The sequence below is a fragment of the Armigeres subalbatus genome, chromosome 3 (assembly GCF_024139115.2).
Source record: "Armigeres subalbatus isolate Guangzhou_Male chromosome 3, GZ_Asu_2, whole genome shotgun sequence".
Taxonomy (NCBI): Eukaryota; Metazoa; Arthropoda; class Insecta; order Diptera; family Culicidae; genus Armigeres; species Armigeres subalbatus.
In genome coordinates, this window is record NC_085141.1 from 200,327,476 (window position 1) to 200,347,529 (window position 20,054).

Here is a 20,054-nt window from a genome sequence, read left to right on the forward strand (position 1 = left end):
GTGTATTGAAGTTTTTTGGAGCTGTTTCTAGAACAAATCTAATGCATTTCAATTCATGCGTTTTAATTCGCCATAATAATCATTAGGCGATAACAATACTTCCGCCTTACCAACAAGCATTTGTTTACTTTGCTCGATAGGTGGACGGTTTGACAGTTCAATAGGTAGATTTGGCTTCATTCTTTGTGTCACTCTATATATCAAGCTCTATCTGGTAAAAGGGCGAATGTCGCAAGAGATAATTATCTTCGTCGACTTCCCCTCTTTTAAATAAAAGATACAAGCAGAGGATTTCTTTGCAGTTTATCACCTCAGAATGAAAGTTCGCTTTGTTTTCTATCGTGCTGAGGTGATAAACCACAAAGAAATCCACTGCTTGTCACTTTTATTAAAAAGAGGGGAAGTCGGCGAAGAGAATCCTCTCTTGCGACATTCGCCCTTATTCCAGATAGAGCTTGATATAATAGACTCTGTTTTGCCCGACGCATCACTCACATGTGTTTTTATTTTGCTTTTCCTCTGCTTTTTTACGCTTCCACTGAATTGTGAGGATGCGAAAGCAGCATTTTGCTGATGATGATTTTATTTGACTGTAGCGAGTGTGAGGAGTTTTGTCCAGTTCGTTCGGGTCCCGCCGGGGACTACGACAAGGTGATGGGCTTTCGTGCCTGTTGTTCAACCCAACAAACTCAAGATCGTATATCGTAGCAAATAAGTGTACAAAGTGGAGGCCATATACGTACACTGTGCATGCAGTCAAATGGAGGAATGCGCATATATCGCCTTGTACATTTATTCGCTAACATATGCGACTTTGTGCTGACTGAGAATATTGCGCTAGGAAGTGTCATGCGCAGACCCGAGTGTAAGCCGGGGTACGATTTTCAATAGATCCAGTCAATTTATTTGTTCCGCGGGTGTGGACATTATCGACCGAATATTTTCATAGGTGAAAGAACTGTACACCCATTTGTAGTGTTACGATAGACTGGGATGCCTTCGAGGTGATTGAAAAATTCGTCTACCTTGGATCCTTGCTAACGACTGATAATAATTCCAGTCGTGAAATACGAAGGTGCATCACCTGTGGAAGTCGGGCCTACTATGGGCTCCAAAAGAAACTGCGACCAAAAAAGATTTACACCCGCACGAAATGTGTCATATACAGAACGCTGATAAGACCTGTTGTCCTCTATGGACATGAGATTTGGACCATGCTCGAGGAGGTCGCGTGCTTACGATTATCTTTGACGGTGTGCAAGAGAACGGTGTGTGGCAGCGAAGGATGAACCACGAGCTCACCCAACTCTACGGGGAACCCACTACCCAGAAGGTAACTAATGCTGGAAGGTGGAATGGGCGGGGCATGTTGCAAGAATGCCGGGCAGCAACCCTGCAAAGATGGTGTTCGCTTCCAACCCGGCAGGTACAAGACGGGGTGGAGCGTAACGAGAGAGGGGGGCTGACCAGGCACAGAACGACTTGGCCAGTAGACTGGCCCAGCTTAGTATGGGGAGAAAAAATGTTGTCGAATTCCACGGGGCACCCCCCAGGATTGTGTCTTTGGGTGATAAAATGAATCTCTGAAAATTTCAGCTCAATCGCTTGTTGAATAAGCTGGCGCATTTGATTTGAAGTTTGTATGCAGATTTCAGCCAAAATGTATAGGAAAATACAACTCCGTCACTCATTCGATATGGAAATTGGTTCTGATTGCTCGATTGACCTCAGAATTGCAAAAACGGCAGTTGGTATGCTACAGAACAATTTCACAGAACATTGTATGATGATTAAATGAACTTTTTTATAGGTTTCGGCTGATTTATTAGGAGCTGAATTGTGTATTTTTGGATTAATTGATCAAATTGCATCAGCCGAAACCTATATAAAAGTTCATTTAATCATCATACAATGTTCTGTAAAATTGTTCTGTAGCATACCAACTGCCGTTTTTGCAATTCTGAGGTCAATCGAGCAATCAGAACCAATTTCCAGATCGAATGAGTGACGGAGATGTATTTTCCTATACATTTTGGCTGAAATCCCCATACAAATTTCACATCAAATGCGCCAGCTTATGCAACAAGCGATTGAGCTGAAATTTTCAGAGATTGATTTTCTCACCCAAAGACACAATCCTGGGGGGTGCCCCGTGGAATTAGACAACTTTTTGTTTCCTGGGCCAGTCTATTGGCCAGCGTGGGGCGCAACTAAGGATGGATATTGTGGCCTCAAACCGTGTATTGGGGTGTAAAATTGTTGATTCAGTGTTATCTGTTTAGATGTAAGCTAAATGAATTATCAAAAATTAGTGCTTTACTTAAAATATACTCATTTATGTGTCAAGCAACACTACTAACCTGGGTCCCTGAGACGGCAGCTCACAAATGGATCTCCGGCCATATTTCTAGGACAGCTACATACAGGAACGTGATTTCTGACCTTTTGAGGAAAACATAAAAAACGAGTTAATATCTATTTTAGTAGAAAGTAACGACATGAGAGGAATACCTGTGCCTTTCCTATATAAATAAAAATTCTAGAAAATATGGTAGTTTTTTTCCCTGATGGAAAACTCAAATTAATTCATCTCAGTGGCGTAGCCATTGGGGTGGTCTCCCCCACAGAGACAATATTTTTAGAAAGAAAATTTTGTTCGAACCCTTTCAAATGAAAAAAATTTAGCTTCGCCGCAGAATAGAACTAATAGTACATACATAGATCATTTTTATTCCAGCTCCAAGAGATTAACTAGTAATATTGAAATTGCTCCATGAAATGCAATTCAGAAACCTCCCCCACACCAATTTCCTGGCTACGTCACTTATTCACCTAATAGTGATGCTACCTTTCTACCATATAGTCAAAACACCAACCTTTTTGGTTCAGCCACCCTTTTTTGGCTATGTCACTGTCCTCTAAATGCAACTTTTTGCTAGAAATTCAGTTACGGTTTATGCTACGTTTTGACAGGGCAAGTGAAATGAACAACTCAGTTGAATTTAATTGACTTGCCAAAAGTTGAACATGTTCAACTTTCTTTTCGTTCAAGTGAATTGAATTAAGGTGTTTACACGTTCAGTTCGCGTTCGATTCAAGCGACTTGTTCAATTCAACGTAGCATTCCAAAATATATTTTAGTTCCTACCAGATAAAGAATGTCGCTGTCGTCGCTCTCCGAAACATCTTTTGCTGGCGAGGATAGGGGATCTGAATATCAATGAAGGAAAATACATACGATTTGACAGTTAGGTACCATACATGTTTCGGACAGCAGAACAAAGGGAACCGAAGCGACAATCTTTATCTGGTAACTAAATAGAGGTAATAAACTATAGAGGACGATTGTCGCTGCGGTTCCCTTTGTTATCGTTCCTAAACATGTTGGGTACCTATCTGTCAAAACGTACTGATTAAATCAGATTAAATTTTTTCCTTCGTTGACATTTAGTGCCCTATCTTCGCCAGCAAAAGATGTTTCGCCAGTGACGACAGCGACAATCTTCCTCTATAGTTTATTACCTCTACCGTGGACCCCCGGTAATATGACCGCTTTTAATCTGTACACTTTTTAATTTGAACCCCGTTCGCTTGAACATCGTTCAAATTTAAAATGGTTCAAACGTCATTTAACACGTGGAATCGAGAAAAGAAAAATGGAACATCGTGAAACGGAATGCAGAATCAAAACAAACCAGCAAAGAGAGCAGCCAAAAACCAGTTTTTCTGATGCAAATAGAGTAACCAGAAGTTCAAATTAAAAATAAACCCCGTTAATTTGAATGAGGTACCGTTCAAATTATCGGGGGTCCACGGTATTGGTAACTAAAATATCTTTTAGCATTAGGGCATCTTTAGTAATGTTATAGTGTTATAGTTATATTTATTTCCCGAGTTTTACATTTTATAACTGTCAAAGATGCATTTCTTCATCTTCAGTAGCTGTTACAAGCTGCACATGCTTTATACTGAAAAACGAAAAACTAATCTTCCGAGGCCAATTCAAATGTCAAACTGTTAGAGTGAAATCAGGAGTGATTCAGTTTCATTCCAAATTTTCGACCACTATTCTAGTTTGAATCTGAAGCCAAATAGAACAAACTCGCTGGTTTCCCCAGCAGTGTTCTATTCATGTTTTTCAAATTTTCAATTAAATGAAATCATTATGTTGGCGCCAATAAAGGCGCCGTAATTGCATTGGATTGATCCGTAGATAAAATGACGCATTCATACACCAAAACAATTGGACAATATTTGAATCTCGTGATTCAATCATGAACCCCAGACCAATGCTGGGGAAATCAGCGAGTTTGTTCTATTTGGCTCCAGATTCAAACTAGAATAGTGGTCGAATTTTGGAATGAAACTGAATCACTACTGATTTCACTCTTAGAGTGAAGTCAGAGTAAAATCAGCAGTGATTCAAAGCGTTCGGGGCTGTCAGTTTGAATATGAATCTGGAACATTCATTTTCCCAGCAGTTGTTCTAGATTCATTTTTTATGCCAGTCAAATGTCAAAAAAATAAAACTGGTATAATGCTCCGTTCTATTTTCTGCAGATTTGAACCCCGATTGAATCATGAGATTCAAATATTTTTCAATTGTTTTGGTGTATGAATGCGTCATTTATGCGTTTATTTACGGAACAATCCACTCTGCAATTACAGCGCCTTTCTTGGCAGCAACATAATGATTTCATTTAATTGAAAATTTGAAAAACATGAATGAAACACTGCTGGAGAACATGTTTGTTCTATTTTGCTCCAGATGCAAACTAGAATAGTGGTCGAAAATTTGGAATGAAACTGAATCACTACTGATTTCACTAACAGGAGTGATTCAGTTTAATTCCAAATTTTCGACCACTATTCTAGTTTGAATCTGGAGCAAAACAGAACAAACTCGCTGATTTCCCCAGCAGTGTTCCATTCATGTTTTTTTTAAATTTTCAATTAAGTTAAATCATTATGTTGGCGTCGTAATTGCAAAGTGATGCATTCATAAACCAAAACAATTGGAAAATATTTGAAGCGGAAACCTTCACCTACCTATTGATGGTGTTGGTTTGCGTGGGAGAGCTATCAGATTCGTAAAATAGTCGTTTGAATCTTTGTTCACAAAAGCAGCTAAGTCGTTTTGAAAATTTTGTCTTGAATTAATGTTTGGGGAAATTTCAATTTGGTATAAAATGCTTATTTATAATTGCAAAATGTTCTCAAAAAAAGGAAAGAATAAATAAGATGTTTTTGAAACTTTATCACAATACCGACGAAGAAATACAAGTTACATTTTGTATGAATAACTAGCATCTTTGATACGAACAAGTGCAAACGAAACCATAAGTAGGCATGAAAAACACAAATGATTTTACTTTCTATATTTATCTGCATTCACAAACCTGGCTTTGTAAAATGTAAATTGGATAAAGAATAAACATTAATATTTATTTAATTACACAACGTTGCATCAAATTAACACACAACAAAAAACGAGCAATGGGTAATGTTTTCAACATAACCGCGAGAAGACGTAGGACTTGTATAAACGTAACGTATTTACATTTAACTTCTAACTTTTGGATCTATGGAGTTTGATTATAGGTATTGATATTGGAAACGACAACTTCCATGCTGTGTAGAATAGGGCAGTTCACATTTAAAAAATGTTCGAAAATTCCAGCTCCCATATGTCTATTAGCATCATTTTGATAATATAGGAGTCCTGGAAAAATTTCAGGCAATTCGGTGGCCATTTAGGGGTGGCGCGAAGTCAATTTATGTTTATATGGAAATTTGTATGGGAAAAACTTAAAATTTATTCAAATCCCCCTACAACTCTTAAATCGTGATGAATTCAAATAAACATCCCCAACCTCCATTTTTGGAATCTATTTGAGCTCAACCAGTGGGTAACTCATTAATTTTGATTTATATTTCCACTGCTACGTTGAGGCTAATTGCACCATTTTAGCCATTTATCCCATATTCACACTGTCAATAGAACCGTTAAATCCACTCATAACTAATATGTTATCCGGAGGTCTCATTTATATAGATTCCAAAAATGGAGGTTGGGGATGTTTATTTGAATTCATCACGATTTGACAGCAGTAGGAAGACTTGAATAAATTTTACGTTTTTCCCATACAAATTTTCATATAAACATAAATTGATTTCAGCCACCCCTAAATGGCCACTGAATTGCCTGAAATTTTGCCAGGACTCCTATATTATCAAAATGATGCTATTAGACATATGGGAGTAAGAATTTTCAAACATTTTTGAAATTTGAACTGCCCTAGTGTAGAATTATTAGCAATATGTTTAATCAAAACTTCTGGAAATAAAACTAATAATTAAACACATAATTAGAATTGCTTTGTTTCTAACTATTAAGCCCTCATTTACTCAAGCAAACGTAGAGCATTAATAGATTTCTCATTGATGATACATAGTATTTGAAGTTTGAAAATTCTATTTATAAAAATTTCAGACTTGGGCAAAATGTGCTATTTTAGGGGAACTGTCCCGTTTTCCAAACAAAGAAATACAGCACCAATTTCGTTGCTTCTTTTTGCTAATATACGTGCTTACTGTTGAAAAAAATCACAACAATAAGAAACAAGACTAAAGTAAAGAAAGACTTAAGTCCTACGTCAAAATGGTTTATGAGTTCACTACTAATGCAGATATAAAAAGAAACTTGATCGATGATTAGGGATTGAAATTTTGATGAAATATAAAGAACTAGAATCGTTTTTTATTTAGAACAAACAACCAAAACGAAATCTAAGAAAATGGATTACGGCGTTTTAATCGATAGGGCCTTTCTTTGCATACCGTGCTTCGATGGCAAATCGCACGAGCTAGACGTGTTTTTGAATTCTGCCGATCATTATATGAAACAACTTCCTGCAGAAGTACCTGTTTCAAAACTATTGAACATAATCCCACTGACAAACAGACATAACACATTGAACATTTGCTCGTCAAAATCATCGTCGTGCAAACACTAACGACATCTGTTGATTTCGGTTAGTTGGGCAAATCACGAACCAGATGGCGGTAGCGAGCAAACGTCAAACTCGAGCAAATCCAATGCGCGCGCCACGAGTGATCGATTGGCCAACTAATGATTTTTTAAATGAACCAGTAAACCAGTGAACGATGGAAATTTTACGAGTGTTATGTCTATTTGTCTGTGATAATCCTTTCAAAATTGAGAGGCAATGCTGCAGCCTCCTTTAGTAGAATCAAAGCGGAAACATGGCAACAAGTAAGGACTAACTTAAGAGTAAAATCAGGAGTGATTCAGTTTCATTCCAAATTTTCGACCACTAGGTATATTCTACTAGAACAAACTCGATTGTTTCCCCAGCAGTGTTCTATTTGTAGGGTATTGACTTATTCATATATGTATGAGTAAATGAGATTAACCCTGTAAAGGAAGTGAAATATACTTTTCGTGTCAAGGGAATAGAGGGAGAAAAGCGAGGCAGGCAAGGTTAGACCGTTGAAGCGACAGGCAGCAAATTGGTGATTCTGAGAACCTGAATAAAGTGAACCGTGAAAGTAAAGTTAAGTCGACCGCATCGTGATGTGCGGTTCTTTCTCTCTTTGCGGAAGGAAGTTTTTAATACTACCCTACGCTATTTTAATTTCAACAGTGCTTCTCAGCGCTATTTGTACCCACTGATCCCGTTACGATCTTTGCAAGGACCCGTGCCTTCGTTTTACGTTGGACCCGTTTGCGGAAGTAAAATTCCGACAAGCGGTGGTAATCCTGCAGGGACACCGTTCTGGGAAAAAAAACTCAAAGAAGGTCACGTCTCCACGCTCAGCCATGAGCATTAATAAAAACAAGAGGAAGGGGGAGTCTCTGAATTCTCCACTTCCTTCAAAGAAACAAGGTTTCAAGACCGTCCTGCCTAAGCGCGGAAAAAATAGAAGGAAGCTGGAGACTTCAGATATTCCTTCTAAATCTAATGCTGACATTGTTTCTTCTCCTATCGAACTGATCAATCAGTTCGATTTGATTAATGATGAAATTGAGCAAATCGAATCTACCTTTAGCCCAGGTGATTCGATTCATGCGAAGAAACAAAGGATTCCGCCAATTGTGGTATCTGTTGCCGAGTTTTCTGGCTTTCGGAATGAAATCTTGAGTAACCTTCAGGGGATCAAGGTTTCATTTCAGATTGCTAGGAAGGGTGACTGCCGCGATTTGCCGGGATCCTTTGACTATCGCAAACGTCTTCTTCAGTATTTAACTGAGAAGCGCCATAAATTCTTCACATACGACGACAAAACTGAGCGATTGTTCAAAGTCGTCTTGAAATGTCTCCCCAGTGATGACAAATCACTGGATGAGATTAAAATTGAAATTTCTCAGTTACTTGGATTTTCACCAGTCCAAGTAATTAAGATGAAAAAGAAATCCCACTCTGGTACTTCCCTGAGGGCATTTCAAGAATTTTATTTAGTTCATTTTAACAAAAGTGAACTAAATAATATGAAAAGTTTGGAAAAGGCCTGTATTATGTCTCATGTCCGTGTTACATGGGAACATTTCCGCAGGCCTGGGGGAAATTTCCAAAACCCCACCCAGTACCGTAAGTGCCCCACTCATGGAACCAAACATTGTCACATGGATGCTAAATGCATGATTTGTGGTGGAACCTCTCACGCCAAGGACGCATGTCCTGTGAGAGAAGATTCCAATAAATTTAAGTGCGGACTCCGTTTCAATGGATCCAAATAATTGTGTGAAAGTTCTAAATTGGAATGCCCGCTCTCTAAAGGGTAAGGAAGATGAATTATTCAACTTCCTAACAGTTCATAATGTGCATATTGCCATTATAACAGAAACTTATTTAAAACCAGGACTTTCCATTAAAAGAGATCCAAATTATTTTATCTACAGAAATGATCGTCTTAACAGCGCCTGTGGTGGGCTCGCCATTGTCATCAATAGACGTATCAAACATAAATTATTTTCTTCGTTCGAACCCAAAGTTTTTGAAACCTTGGGAGTTTCTGTTGAAACAAATTTATGACAATTTTCCTTCATTGCAGCCTACTTGCTTTTTCAATGCAATGGGCAGCAAAAGAATTTGTTGAAAGCTGATCTTCAAATTCTGACTCGCAACAAATCAAAATTCTTCGTAATTGGTGACTTCAATGCCAAACACCGCTCATGGAATAATGCTCAAAGCAATTCCAATGGTAAAATTTTATTTGAAGATTGTTCTGCGGGATATTATACTATTCAATATCCCAATGGACCAACTTGTTTTTCTTCCAGTCGAAATCCTTCTACAATTGATTTAGTTTTAACGGATTCAAGTCAGCTGTGTGGCCAATTGGTAACTCATGCTGACTTTGACTCTGATCGCCTTCCTGTGACGTTTGAAATCTCACAAGAAGCCATTTATAATCCAATCAGCTCTACTTTCAATTATCATAGGGCTGATTGGGATTTATATAAAACGTATATCGATAGGAATTTTGATGTTGATATTCCTCTCGATACCAAAAGTGATATTGATAATGTTCTCGTATCTTTGACAAATTTAATTGTCGAAGCCAGAGGCATTACAATTCCTAAATGTGAAATTAAATTCAACTCCATTATTATTGACGACGATCTTCAGTTACTGATCCGCCTTAAAAATGTGAGGCGAAGGCAATACCAAAGAACTCGCGATCCCGCATTGAAAGTTATTTGGCGAGATTTGCAAAATGAAATTAAAAAAACGTTTCGCTATTCTGAGAAATACCAACTTTGAGAATAATGTCTCGAAGTTGGATCCCAGTTCGAAACCCTTTTGGAAATTAACAAAAATTCTTAAAAAACCTCAAAAGCCAATTCCAGCGCTTAAAGAGGGAAATAAAATCTTATTAACAAATGGCGAAAAGGCTCAAAACTTGCTCAGCAGTTCGAGAGTGCCCATAATTTTAGTCTAGGTCTCACTAGTCCAATTGAGGATCAGGTTACACGGAGCTTCGAAGACATTCTCAATCAAGAGAATGTTTTTGACCCTTCGTTGGGAACTAATTTGGATGAAGTGAGATCTATTACTAGAAAATTTAAAAATATGAAAGCCCCGGGTGATGATGGTATTTTCTACATACTTATCAAAAAACTTCCTGAGAGCTCTTTATCCTTCTTGGTTAATATATTTAACAAATGTTTTCAATTGGCATACTTCCCAGATAAATGAAAAAACGCCAAAGTTGTTCCTATTTTGAAGCCGGACAAAAATCCAGCTGAGGCTTCTAGTTATCGCCCAATCAGTTTGCTTTCTTCAATAAGCAAACTGTTTGAAAAGATTATTTTAAATAGAATGATGGTTCATATTAATGACAATTCTATTTTTGCTGATGAGCAATTTGGTTTTCGCCATGGGCATTCAACCACCCATCAGTTATTAAGAATAACGAATTTAATTCGGCTCAACAAATCTGAAGGATATTCGACTGGAGTTGCTCTTCTTGATATAGAGAAAGCAGTCGACAGTGTTTGGCATGAAGGTTTGATTGTAAAATTGATGAATTTTAATTTCCCTCTGTACATCATTAAACTGATCCAAAATTATTTATCAGATCGCTCACTGCAGGTAAACTATCAGAATTCCAAATCTGATAGATTACCTGTGAGGGCTGGTGTCCCCCAAGGCAGCATACTGGGGCCCATATTGTATAACATTTTTACTTCGGACTTACCTGATTTACCACCAGGATGTCAAAAATCTTTGTTTGCAGATGACACGGGCCTTTCAGCCAAAGGGCGAAGCCTTCGTGTCATTTGTAGTAGATTGCAAAAAAGTTTGGATATTTTCTCCACTTACTTGCAAAAATGGAAAATTTCCCCGAATGCTTCCAAAACTCAGCTTATAATTTTCCCACATAAGCCGAGAGCTTCTTATTTGAAACCTTCTAGCAGACATATTGTCACTATGAATGGGGTTCCAATTAATTGGTCTAGCGAAGCTAAATATTTAGGACTTCTGCTAGATCAAAATTAACTTTAAAAATCACATTGAAGGCCTTCAAGCCAAATGTAACAAATATATTAAGTGTCTATATCCACTTATAAACAGAAAATCAAAACTTTGTCTTAAGAACAAACTTTTGATTTACAAACAAATTTTTAGACCAGCCATGTTGTATGCTGTGCCAATATGGACTAGTTGCTGCAATACCAGAAAGAAGGCACTTCAGAGGATTCAAAATAAAATTTTGAAAATGATTCTGAAGTTGCCTCCGTGGTATAGTACCAATGAACTTCATAGAATTTCTAATGTTGAGACATTGCAACAAATGTCCAACAAAATAATTTCCAATTTTAGACAAAAATCGTTGCAATCTTCTATTGCAACGATTAGCTCCTTGTACCCTTAGTATAAATTAGGTTAGGTTTAGTTTAAGTGAAAAACATTGTAATTCCTACTTGGTTCAATTAAACCAGAGGAAAAATCCTAACTGCCAGAGGCAATTGAAATGTATTAATAATAACTAAAAAGTAACATAGCAAATAAGGATGATAGTGTTAAGAAAACACGGAACACCTAGTCTAAGAGATGAATGCATGTATTAGATAATTAGCAAATAAAATTAGTAAAAAAAAGTTACGCTCCGGTGTGGCTCGGAGGCTTCCGAAGTCTCACAAACTTCTTCCAGGGTAAATAGTGCAAACCGTCACATCGGTCCGGTCTTCTAAGAGCACCTCCACGGGAGTCCTCATCGCTATTCTTATAATAGCGCTCCTCCGGACGTCAACTGGGATTAATTCTACGATTTTGCTCGCAAAGCTAACTGAAGACCCGTAATAGTACTCAAATATATTATATCAAGCTTTTTTAATTTTTTTTTCTTATAGTTATTCCTTCTGGATTTCCTCCCTCCTGGAAATTTATCTCGAAAGAACTTCCGAAAGAATCCGTGTCTTGCAAAGTTTTTTGAAACCACAAAAGTGATTGTAGGACAATTCCAAAAGATTCTGAAAGAAATCCTATTATAACTATAACTATTCTAGGGGAAATGGTAGAGATTCTTAAAGGAACTCAATGATTGCTGGGGAACACCCGGAGAAATCTTGCAGGGATCCCAGATGAATTTCCAAAGCAAATCATGTAGGGGAACTGCTTCTGGATTTCATCTCATGGCTCTGATATTCATGCCATCAAAAACAAAGCAATGGAAAGGCATTTGATTTATTTCTCACATTTGTGATTTCTTTCGGCAGTGAGCACGTATGTTTACAAAAAGAAACCACGAAATTGGTGTCGTATTACTTTGTTTCGTGATGAGATGAATATATGTTTAGGGAGATTGAGATCAGAATAGTTCCCATTTGATGAACAACAGAGCTTGAGCTTGAGCTTGATTAACTGCTCGTAGTTGCTACTCCATTATGACCAGATCAGCTGTTCTTGCACAGGGAACCAACAGATGTTTGCTTGGGACTAGCACCCATCTTCAATGTACAAGTACTGGTGATCTCATTTGTTAGGTCATACTGGCGCCTGCCACGTCAGAATGCAAGGAAGGGGGAGGAAATGATGATTCACTATTGACTTTTGTTACAAAATCGGATCTACAGCTATTAGACGAGAATCTGTTGTTAAGGATCTAGGCGTCTTATTAGACTCTAAGCTAACATTCAAAGACCACATCGCCTTTATCACATCGAAAGCGTCGAAAACACTTGGATTTATTTTCCGCATTGCGAAGCACTTCAATAACATTCAATGTCTAAAATCGCTCTACTGCGCGTTAGTGAGGTCATTACTAGAATATTCACTAGTTGTATGGGCTCCTTTCTGCAAAACAGCACAATACGAATCGAAGCAATTCAGCGAAAATTCGTTCGTTTTGCTCTACGCCGTCTTCCTTGGAATGATCCAAATAACTTACCAAGTTATGAAGCACGCTGCCAACTTATTGGTTTAGATCTGTTAAGTGAGCGTCGTGACGTTTCCAAGGCGCTTTTCATTGCAGATCTCCTGCAATCTAGAATTGATTGCCCGGCCTTGCTCTCTGAATTGAACTTTAGCATCCCCTTTCGTCCACTTCGGTCAACACCTTTCATTTTCTTGAGAGGTGCTCGCACAAACTATGCGCAAAATGAGCCATTCACTAGTATGTGTCGCATCTTCAATCGCTGCTCCACCGCATTTGATTTTCACCTTTCTTCGGAAACGGTTTTCTACACTCCTCTCAGCTTCCAACAGTATCACACATTAGCATAGGCCATTAGGATATATTATATAATATTAAGTAATTTAAGTCAAACAATGTATCATTTGGCATTATTGTATTTCTGTTGATATGAAAAGATGAGGAGGTTTTGCGCCCATTTGAGAAAGATTCCATGGTTCTACTCAAATGGGCTTTTCCCTGCTCCAAATAAACAAATAATCAAATAAACAAAATCACTCGCCCACTGCAAGCCGAATATACCTCTGCACTTGCCACGAGCTCATGTGGAATTTGTTGCAATTTTTGGGTTAGGTTCGAGAGGCAGAGGTCCGTCTTGGTTAACGAGCTGCCAATGTGATAGATAGGAGAAGGTAACTGATGAAATTTCTAATTGGATGTAGGAAACGAGCTCTAGAGTTCATTTCCAATTCTAGCAGATTACTGTTAGAATACTCAAGTTGAAGGTATAGGAATAGTAATGGAAACGGTATGGAAGTCCATTTCCAGTTCTAGCGATTGCTAGAACATGAGAAATATAGAGAGAGATACAAAGTAGGATAATGGAACGGACCTGGGATTGAACCCACGACATCCTGCGTATGAGGCAGAAGCAGTAGCCATATGACTACCAAGCCCGCTTGTTCCCATTTGATGAACTTGAAACTTGCGGGAGATTTTCTAGAGGAGCTCCTTGAAGAACATACTGAACAATTACAAAAAGAACCTTCTGATCTCGCTTCTAAGGGATTCCTGGAAGACCTCCTTCTTGAATAACTTGCAAAAAAAAGTAGGATTTTCTTTCACGGAAAATCCATAAATATTGTGGGACCTAGTGGGCGCCGGTGTGTATGCTCCTCATTGTCGTTGATCTTTTATTATAATTACTTATACTTCCCTTGCTATTTAATTACATACGCCGAAATTGTTTTGAAAAAAAAAAACAGATTTCCTGCAATTTTTATCTATAATAAAATGACGTTTCACAGAATAGCAACCCTGTATAGAAATTTAGCAACCCAGTATGGGGCGCTAAATTTGGAAACTCACGGCTAATTTTGAGTTGCGTTCTCATTTTTCATTCCCTTTTAGATACTACCGGTGTAGAAGTAGGTCCCTATATAGGGCCCGGAAATAGCGATAGGGACCCAGATGGGGACTCCCGTGGAGGTGCTTTAAGAACCTTATCCCAATATGAATCATAATCAAATTTTCTCAATGTTTATACTTTAATAGCCTATTCACCGACGCCTTTTATCATTTAGTCCAAAGTATTTTGATATGAAATGTCATATTCATTATTCCCGGTAAATATTACATGTTTAAAATTTGACATCAAGATACTTTATCTTCAATGGTTTTAAATTCCAACTGGAACTTGGTTTTCTTTCAACTCAGTATTATGTTAGCATTTCCTCAGTTATTAATTAAAAGCTTTTCTTGGCCCTCCATTGCATGAGTATCTATCTTGAGTGGCAAGTACAATGGATGCACTATATCCAGGGTGTCGAGAATGTTTCTAACCCGAAAACAATCTAGACCGGACCGAGATTCGAACTCGTCTCATCCGGAATGGCGATCCTACTCCTTTGCTCGCAAGGCTACTGGAGACCCGTACTCTGTACCGAGTGATTCATTTTGTAGTCTGAATAGGCTCGGAATAGGCTATGCAAGCCATCATTCAGGCTGCACCTATTGCCACACAATGAAAAAAGTTCTATATGTCCCTGCTTCACTTACTTGTCATAAGACAAGGTTTGTATTTTTACAAATACAGTCAATCTCAAAATTGAGCGTACAGCATGGATTAGATGAATATATTCGAAAACTCCAAAGGAAATTTAATTGTTGGCTCGGTTGTTTTTAATGCATTTCAATATTCATCCCTTTCTTCAATGTATGCGTACATAAAATGGTTGAAATTTTTACTCTAAAGTTCATTTATTTGAAAATAATCTTAAAATACGCCTATTATAGATGTGACAAAATTGACAAAATAGCGATTTTTTTTCTACAAAATTTCTTATTATAAACACGATTAATGTATTTTAATATTGTTTTTTTCGTGATTATATTTATAATAATAAACATCCGCTACTTGAACATTCAATGTTTTGAAATTTAAATATGTTTGAATCAAAATGGCGAACAAGTAAGATGTATAAACAATGCTATTTAACAATTCAATGCTGCTGGGCAAAATAGATGTAAAATTTTTTTGTAAACAAAGATTCAAACGACGATTTGACGAATCTGATAGTTCTCCCACGCAAACTAACACCATCAACAGGTAGCGGAAACCTTCATCACAATACGCAGAAAACAGCTGGATTGATGAAAATGTCTGAAGCTCGTCAAATAAAAATAAGGAAGTTGCGATTTTGATTTAGTATCGATTCCAAAATTAAATGCAATTGTAATGTCAAAATTGTGAAAAACAAAAATATAAGAATCTATTTTTTAAATCCCACAAATCCAATAAATGTGTTTTTTGAAGCAAAACGAACATGGCCGGAAATTATTACACTCTCCAACCCAGCTATCGATTTACATGTCATGACGTGGAAATAAGTAAAACTTATGTATCCTTAAAACCATGTAATTTTAAGAAAAGATGTGAATGTACGCCAACCGGGCCGTGTGCATCCATTCAAATGTAAACTTACATGGATTTTTCGAAGTGTGTATTCGTTATTTGATTAATTTCAATCAATGCAGGACGTGCTATCAAGGGCGTAGCCAGAGGGGGGCATTTGTGGAAAGATTGAACGGGCACTAAAATGAATTTCTTTAAGCATGTGCACTTTACGTTCCAACAATATTCAGATATAAAGCCTGTCCACGTTAAATTTCGGACACCCATCTGATAATGCGATATTTAAAATTTTCACAAACCACTGAGACGAACAATTTGCATGACAGCTGATTCTTTCTGCTTTATGTGTTGCTTTCGGCATGTTTTAAACACACTAAAATTGATAAAATGACAACAAATCAATTGGACATTACCTAAGTGTCCGAAATTTAACGTGCACTATGAATTTAAGATAAACGCAAATAGTTTAAATTTTAATCATTTTAATGATTTTTAACATTAAAACATAGCTATGTATAAAGTATATACTATCAAATATTCAAATGTATACTAAGGCTGGTTTGTGCTGGAATATTTGAAGTTGTATAACTAAGATTTGCTCAAGTGTGATGAGACACGTTTTATGTTCTGCAAAGGCAAAAAAAAACTGATCATCGATCATCGTACTCAAATACGATAGCTCGATTCTCCACTAATTGAAATGAATTTAAAAACTTAATCAAAAATTGAAATAATACCAAAAAAAAAACAATTCCTTGAACAACCCTGCACAACCTCTCCCACAACCCGTAACGCACCGGCTCCGTCGCGAGCTACCATCACCAGCCACAGTTGATCGTTACTCGCTCGACTGTCATACTATTGGTAGTCTATACCAAAACAGAAAAGACCTTATAAGCAGCTGTCATTGAAGGAGCAGCTCTCTTTTAGGTGAACCACCGTTCAAACACCACGCAGAAAAAGTAGTGCGCGACTTTTAACCGTTCTTTATTTCTTTGGTATTTGATCCACCAGTGAACCGCCAAGCGGAGTTTGCCACCATCGCGATAGCAAGCGCGTGGACAGTGAAGTGAAGTGTGTGTTTAGAGCCGCGAAGGCCGGTTGCACGTTTCATCCGTCCGGCAGTGGAATCCCGGCCGATAAGACACCGTCATCACGTTAATCGCTGGTCGGTTAATTTCTGCCCGCAAGAATAGCGCCGGGGAAGGCGAACCTCGTGACCACGCCGAGTGCCTCAAGATTATACCCGTCGGCAAAGTTGGCGAGTTTTCGGAATCCTATCGCGTCCTTCCCGATTGGCAGTGAACCCGCGGCCCCGCCGATCGAACAAGTTTGGGCCCGTCACAAGAAAAGTATCGGGGAAGCGACCATCGTGACCACGACGGCAAAGTTTGAGTGGTAAGCAAGGCGAGTGTCGGAATCCCAGACCCCCCCCTTTTCCGGCGACAAAGCAAGAAAATTCCCGGCAGCAGCTAGGACGCGCAGAAATCCCCGCGAATTGGAAGGAAGTACCATCAGCGCATTTTCGTACCCAGAAGTGGACCCCCGAAGGTGCATGCTTCATCAGCACCAGCAGCCACGCAGTTGGACGATCAGGCGTGCCCCCAGTCAAAAGATGACGCACTTACATCGAGCCGGCGATGGCCGCAGGTCTGGCACGAATATCCGTAGGTCAACTAGGTTGCAGTAACAGGTGTGTACATCCCGTTTCCACTTCCTTATCATTCATCCAAATGTTATTATTTCAAAATGAAAATGTTCAATTAAAACAACATGTAAATCATAGATTTGTGCTATCTAGTGTATTTTTATATGAATCGATCCATTTATTGTAATCTTCCTACTACTTTATTTTGTTCATTTCCACCTCTGATTGTATTAAGGAAGTATTTCCCCCTAAAACCCCCAATTTCTCCCAAAGAGCTACCGGAAAACCGACCCTGAGGTCACGATAAGGGCAGACGGAAGTCCCCAGCAAAAGTCTCTCTAACAATTGGCGCTCAACGCAAAGAAATTAAAAGAAAAGGTTTCCACTTTAACCTAAAGTGGAACCCTTTTCAAGTAAGCTCAGGAGGAATTGGAATCCTTTATTCCAATTGTTCTTATTAAGTGAAAAGGTTTGTATTCATTATAATTATTGCATTCATCAAATGTTCATTTTCTGGTATGGGTTCGGATGATGAGAAATCTTTATAATTGTCGCCTTTCAATCGACTTTAGAAATTTAATCTATTATACATTGATACATTGTAAATAATTAAGCTTATAATAAGTGATTCTAAATAACATTCTCATTTACACAGTGCTTCAAATTGTAAATTTCTATTTTTATAATTTAGGCTAGGGTTTAGCTTAGGGAAATAGCATAGGTTTATGCTAGTTTCTCCTTGGTCGCATAATTTATGCGACAGCTTAGGCTTGAATTTAGCCTTCTTTTTATTTTAGCAACTTTTTCTCACATTTTATGAGAATAATAGCTAATTAGGGGTAAACTTTTGTAGATTTAGATTATTTGGTAACATTTTCTGTATATATTTTTGCATTTAATATATTTTTAGAGCATTTTCGGTTTCGGAAATGGCCGAAGCACTGATGGATTATTCCCAGGCAGTTGACAAAATTCTAGAATGGTACCACTCCTTAAGAGTGGACCATTTAATGCCCTATGAGCTCGAATTTGAGCTCAATATCCGATCGATAGTGATCCGCGATGATCCCACCTATTCTCGAAGGCGGAGAAGCCTTCGAGATCATTTGAAGAACGAGAAGGAAAACCAGAAAACCATCGAGGTAGCACTTGATGTGGATTGGGAGGAAACAATTCAGTTTTGCCGACGGAATTTTGACGAGATCGTAGAAGGTCTGAAGGAGAATGATAAGATTCTCAAGGTCAGAGGGCAAGCAAGGTTGCTGCATTTTGGCCACCGAATTGTCCTTCTAGTTAACAATGCTAGGGAATTGGGAGAAGCGGAAAACTTTTTAAAGGCGATGTTGATAGACGTGGTGAAACTTCTATTAAATAACTTTTATGGGGGTTCTGAGGAACAAAGAGGGGAAAACAGGGAGGATCCGGAGGACCATTCTTTGGTGGATCTGTTCAGTGCAGAGGGGTATGCTGCACCTCCTGTTTTGCCCACTCCAGTGACTGGTACCGGGGCTATTCCTAAGGGAACCGTGCCGGCAGAAAGTAATACTGCGAGTTCTCAACTTGAAGGTGCCGTATGTGTGAACTCGTTGATGGCGAGGATTAAAGAGCTTGAAGCAGAGCTGGATAGACGAGATAAGCAACGGGATGAGAGTTCTGTATTGTATATATCCGGCGTTCCGAGTGGAACCCAGCCGAATATATCGAATGTACAGCCCGGAGTACCTAGTATTCCGATGATTAAACCTCCGTTCACTCCCTATTCAGCTCATCTTCAAGTCTCTGAGGACTTGAACAATACCGGCGTTTCGCGTTCCGGTAAATCGGTGCCATCTACCGAGCATTATGCTTACAGTTCCGCCTATTCTACGAATTCACAAGCCCATACGGTGGCTTCTCACTCAAGACCGGGTACTAGTGTCACATTCTCGCTTCCTCAGAGCTATTCGTCAGCACTGCCTCAGTGTTCTACCTCGTGGCAGGACCACCTTCAGAAGACTTCGAGTATTCAGCCTTTCAGTAGCTCCTCCGCTACTAGTTCGTGGCTCGGAAATCCAGCCATAGGTGCGGCGCCGGTTTCAATGCCGTGGTCAGTCCATTCGGCTGTGAATAGCACACCGAGTTTCAATCCCTGGCTCGGAAATCCGGCACTGAGCAGTGCCTGTACGAACCCTTCGTGGTCTCAGAATCCGACTTTGAGAAATATTCAATCGACCAATCCATGGACGGGGACTGCTTCCTCAACTTCATTTCCTTACGCCAACCCATCTCTCACTCCCTACAGCGCAACGCTGTCGGGTAATCAGGGGCGTCACAGCTTACCTGTGTCCAAGTGGACAATCTTGAAATACGATGGCGAGGATCAAGGGTTGAAGTTGAACCAGTTCCTTGGAATGGTTCATGCCATGGCCGTATCTGAGCATGTCTCAGAAGTCGAGCTATTCGATTCAGCGATTCACCTTTTCAAGGGACCCGCCTTGCAGTGGTATATGACCATGCGGGCCGCCGGTCGCCTGTTGAATTGGCAGCACCTGGTTCTAGAGCTCAGGAGGACATTCATGCATTCGACCTAGATACCATGATAAAAATGAAGGTTTATCAGCGTCACCAATT

General features: G+C 38.8%; 1 protein-coding gene across 6 annotated transcripts in view; it reads right to left on the minus strand.

Annotated features, from left to right (window-relative positions):
• The window catches only part of LOC134225993 (slit homolog 1 protein), a 334,401-nt gene that overhangs the window by 57,876 nt on the left and 256,471 nt on the right, over window positions 1–20,054 (minus strand). For all 6 annotated transcript variants that reach the window (XM_062706488.1, XM_062706487.1, XM_062706486.1 and 3 more), the window contains one exon: window positions 2,361–2,442. In XM_062706488.1, the coding sequence (XP_062562472.1) occupies window positions 2,361–2,442 (82 nt within the window). The remainder of the gene's footprint in view (window positions 1–2,360; window positions 2,443–20,054) is intronic.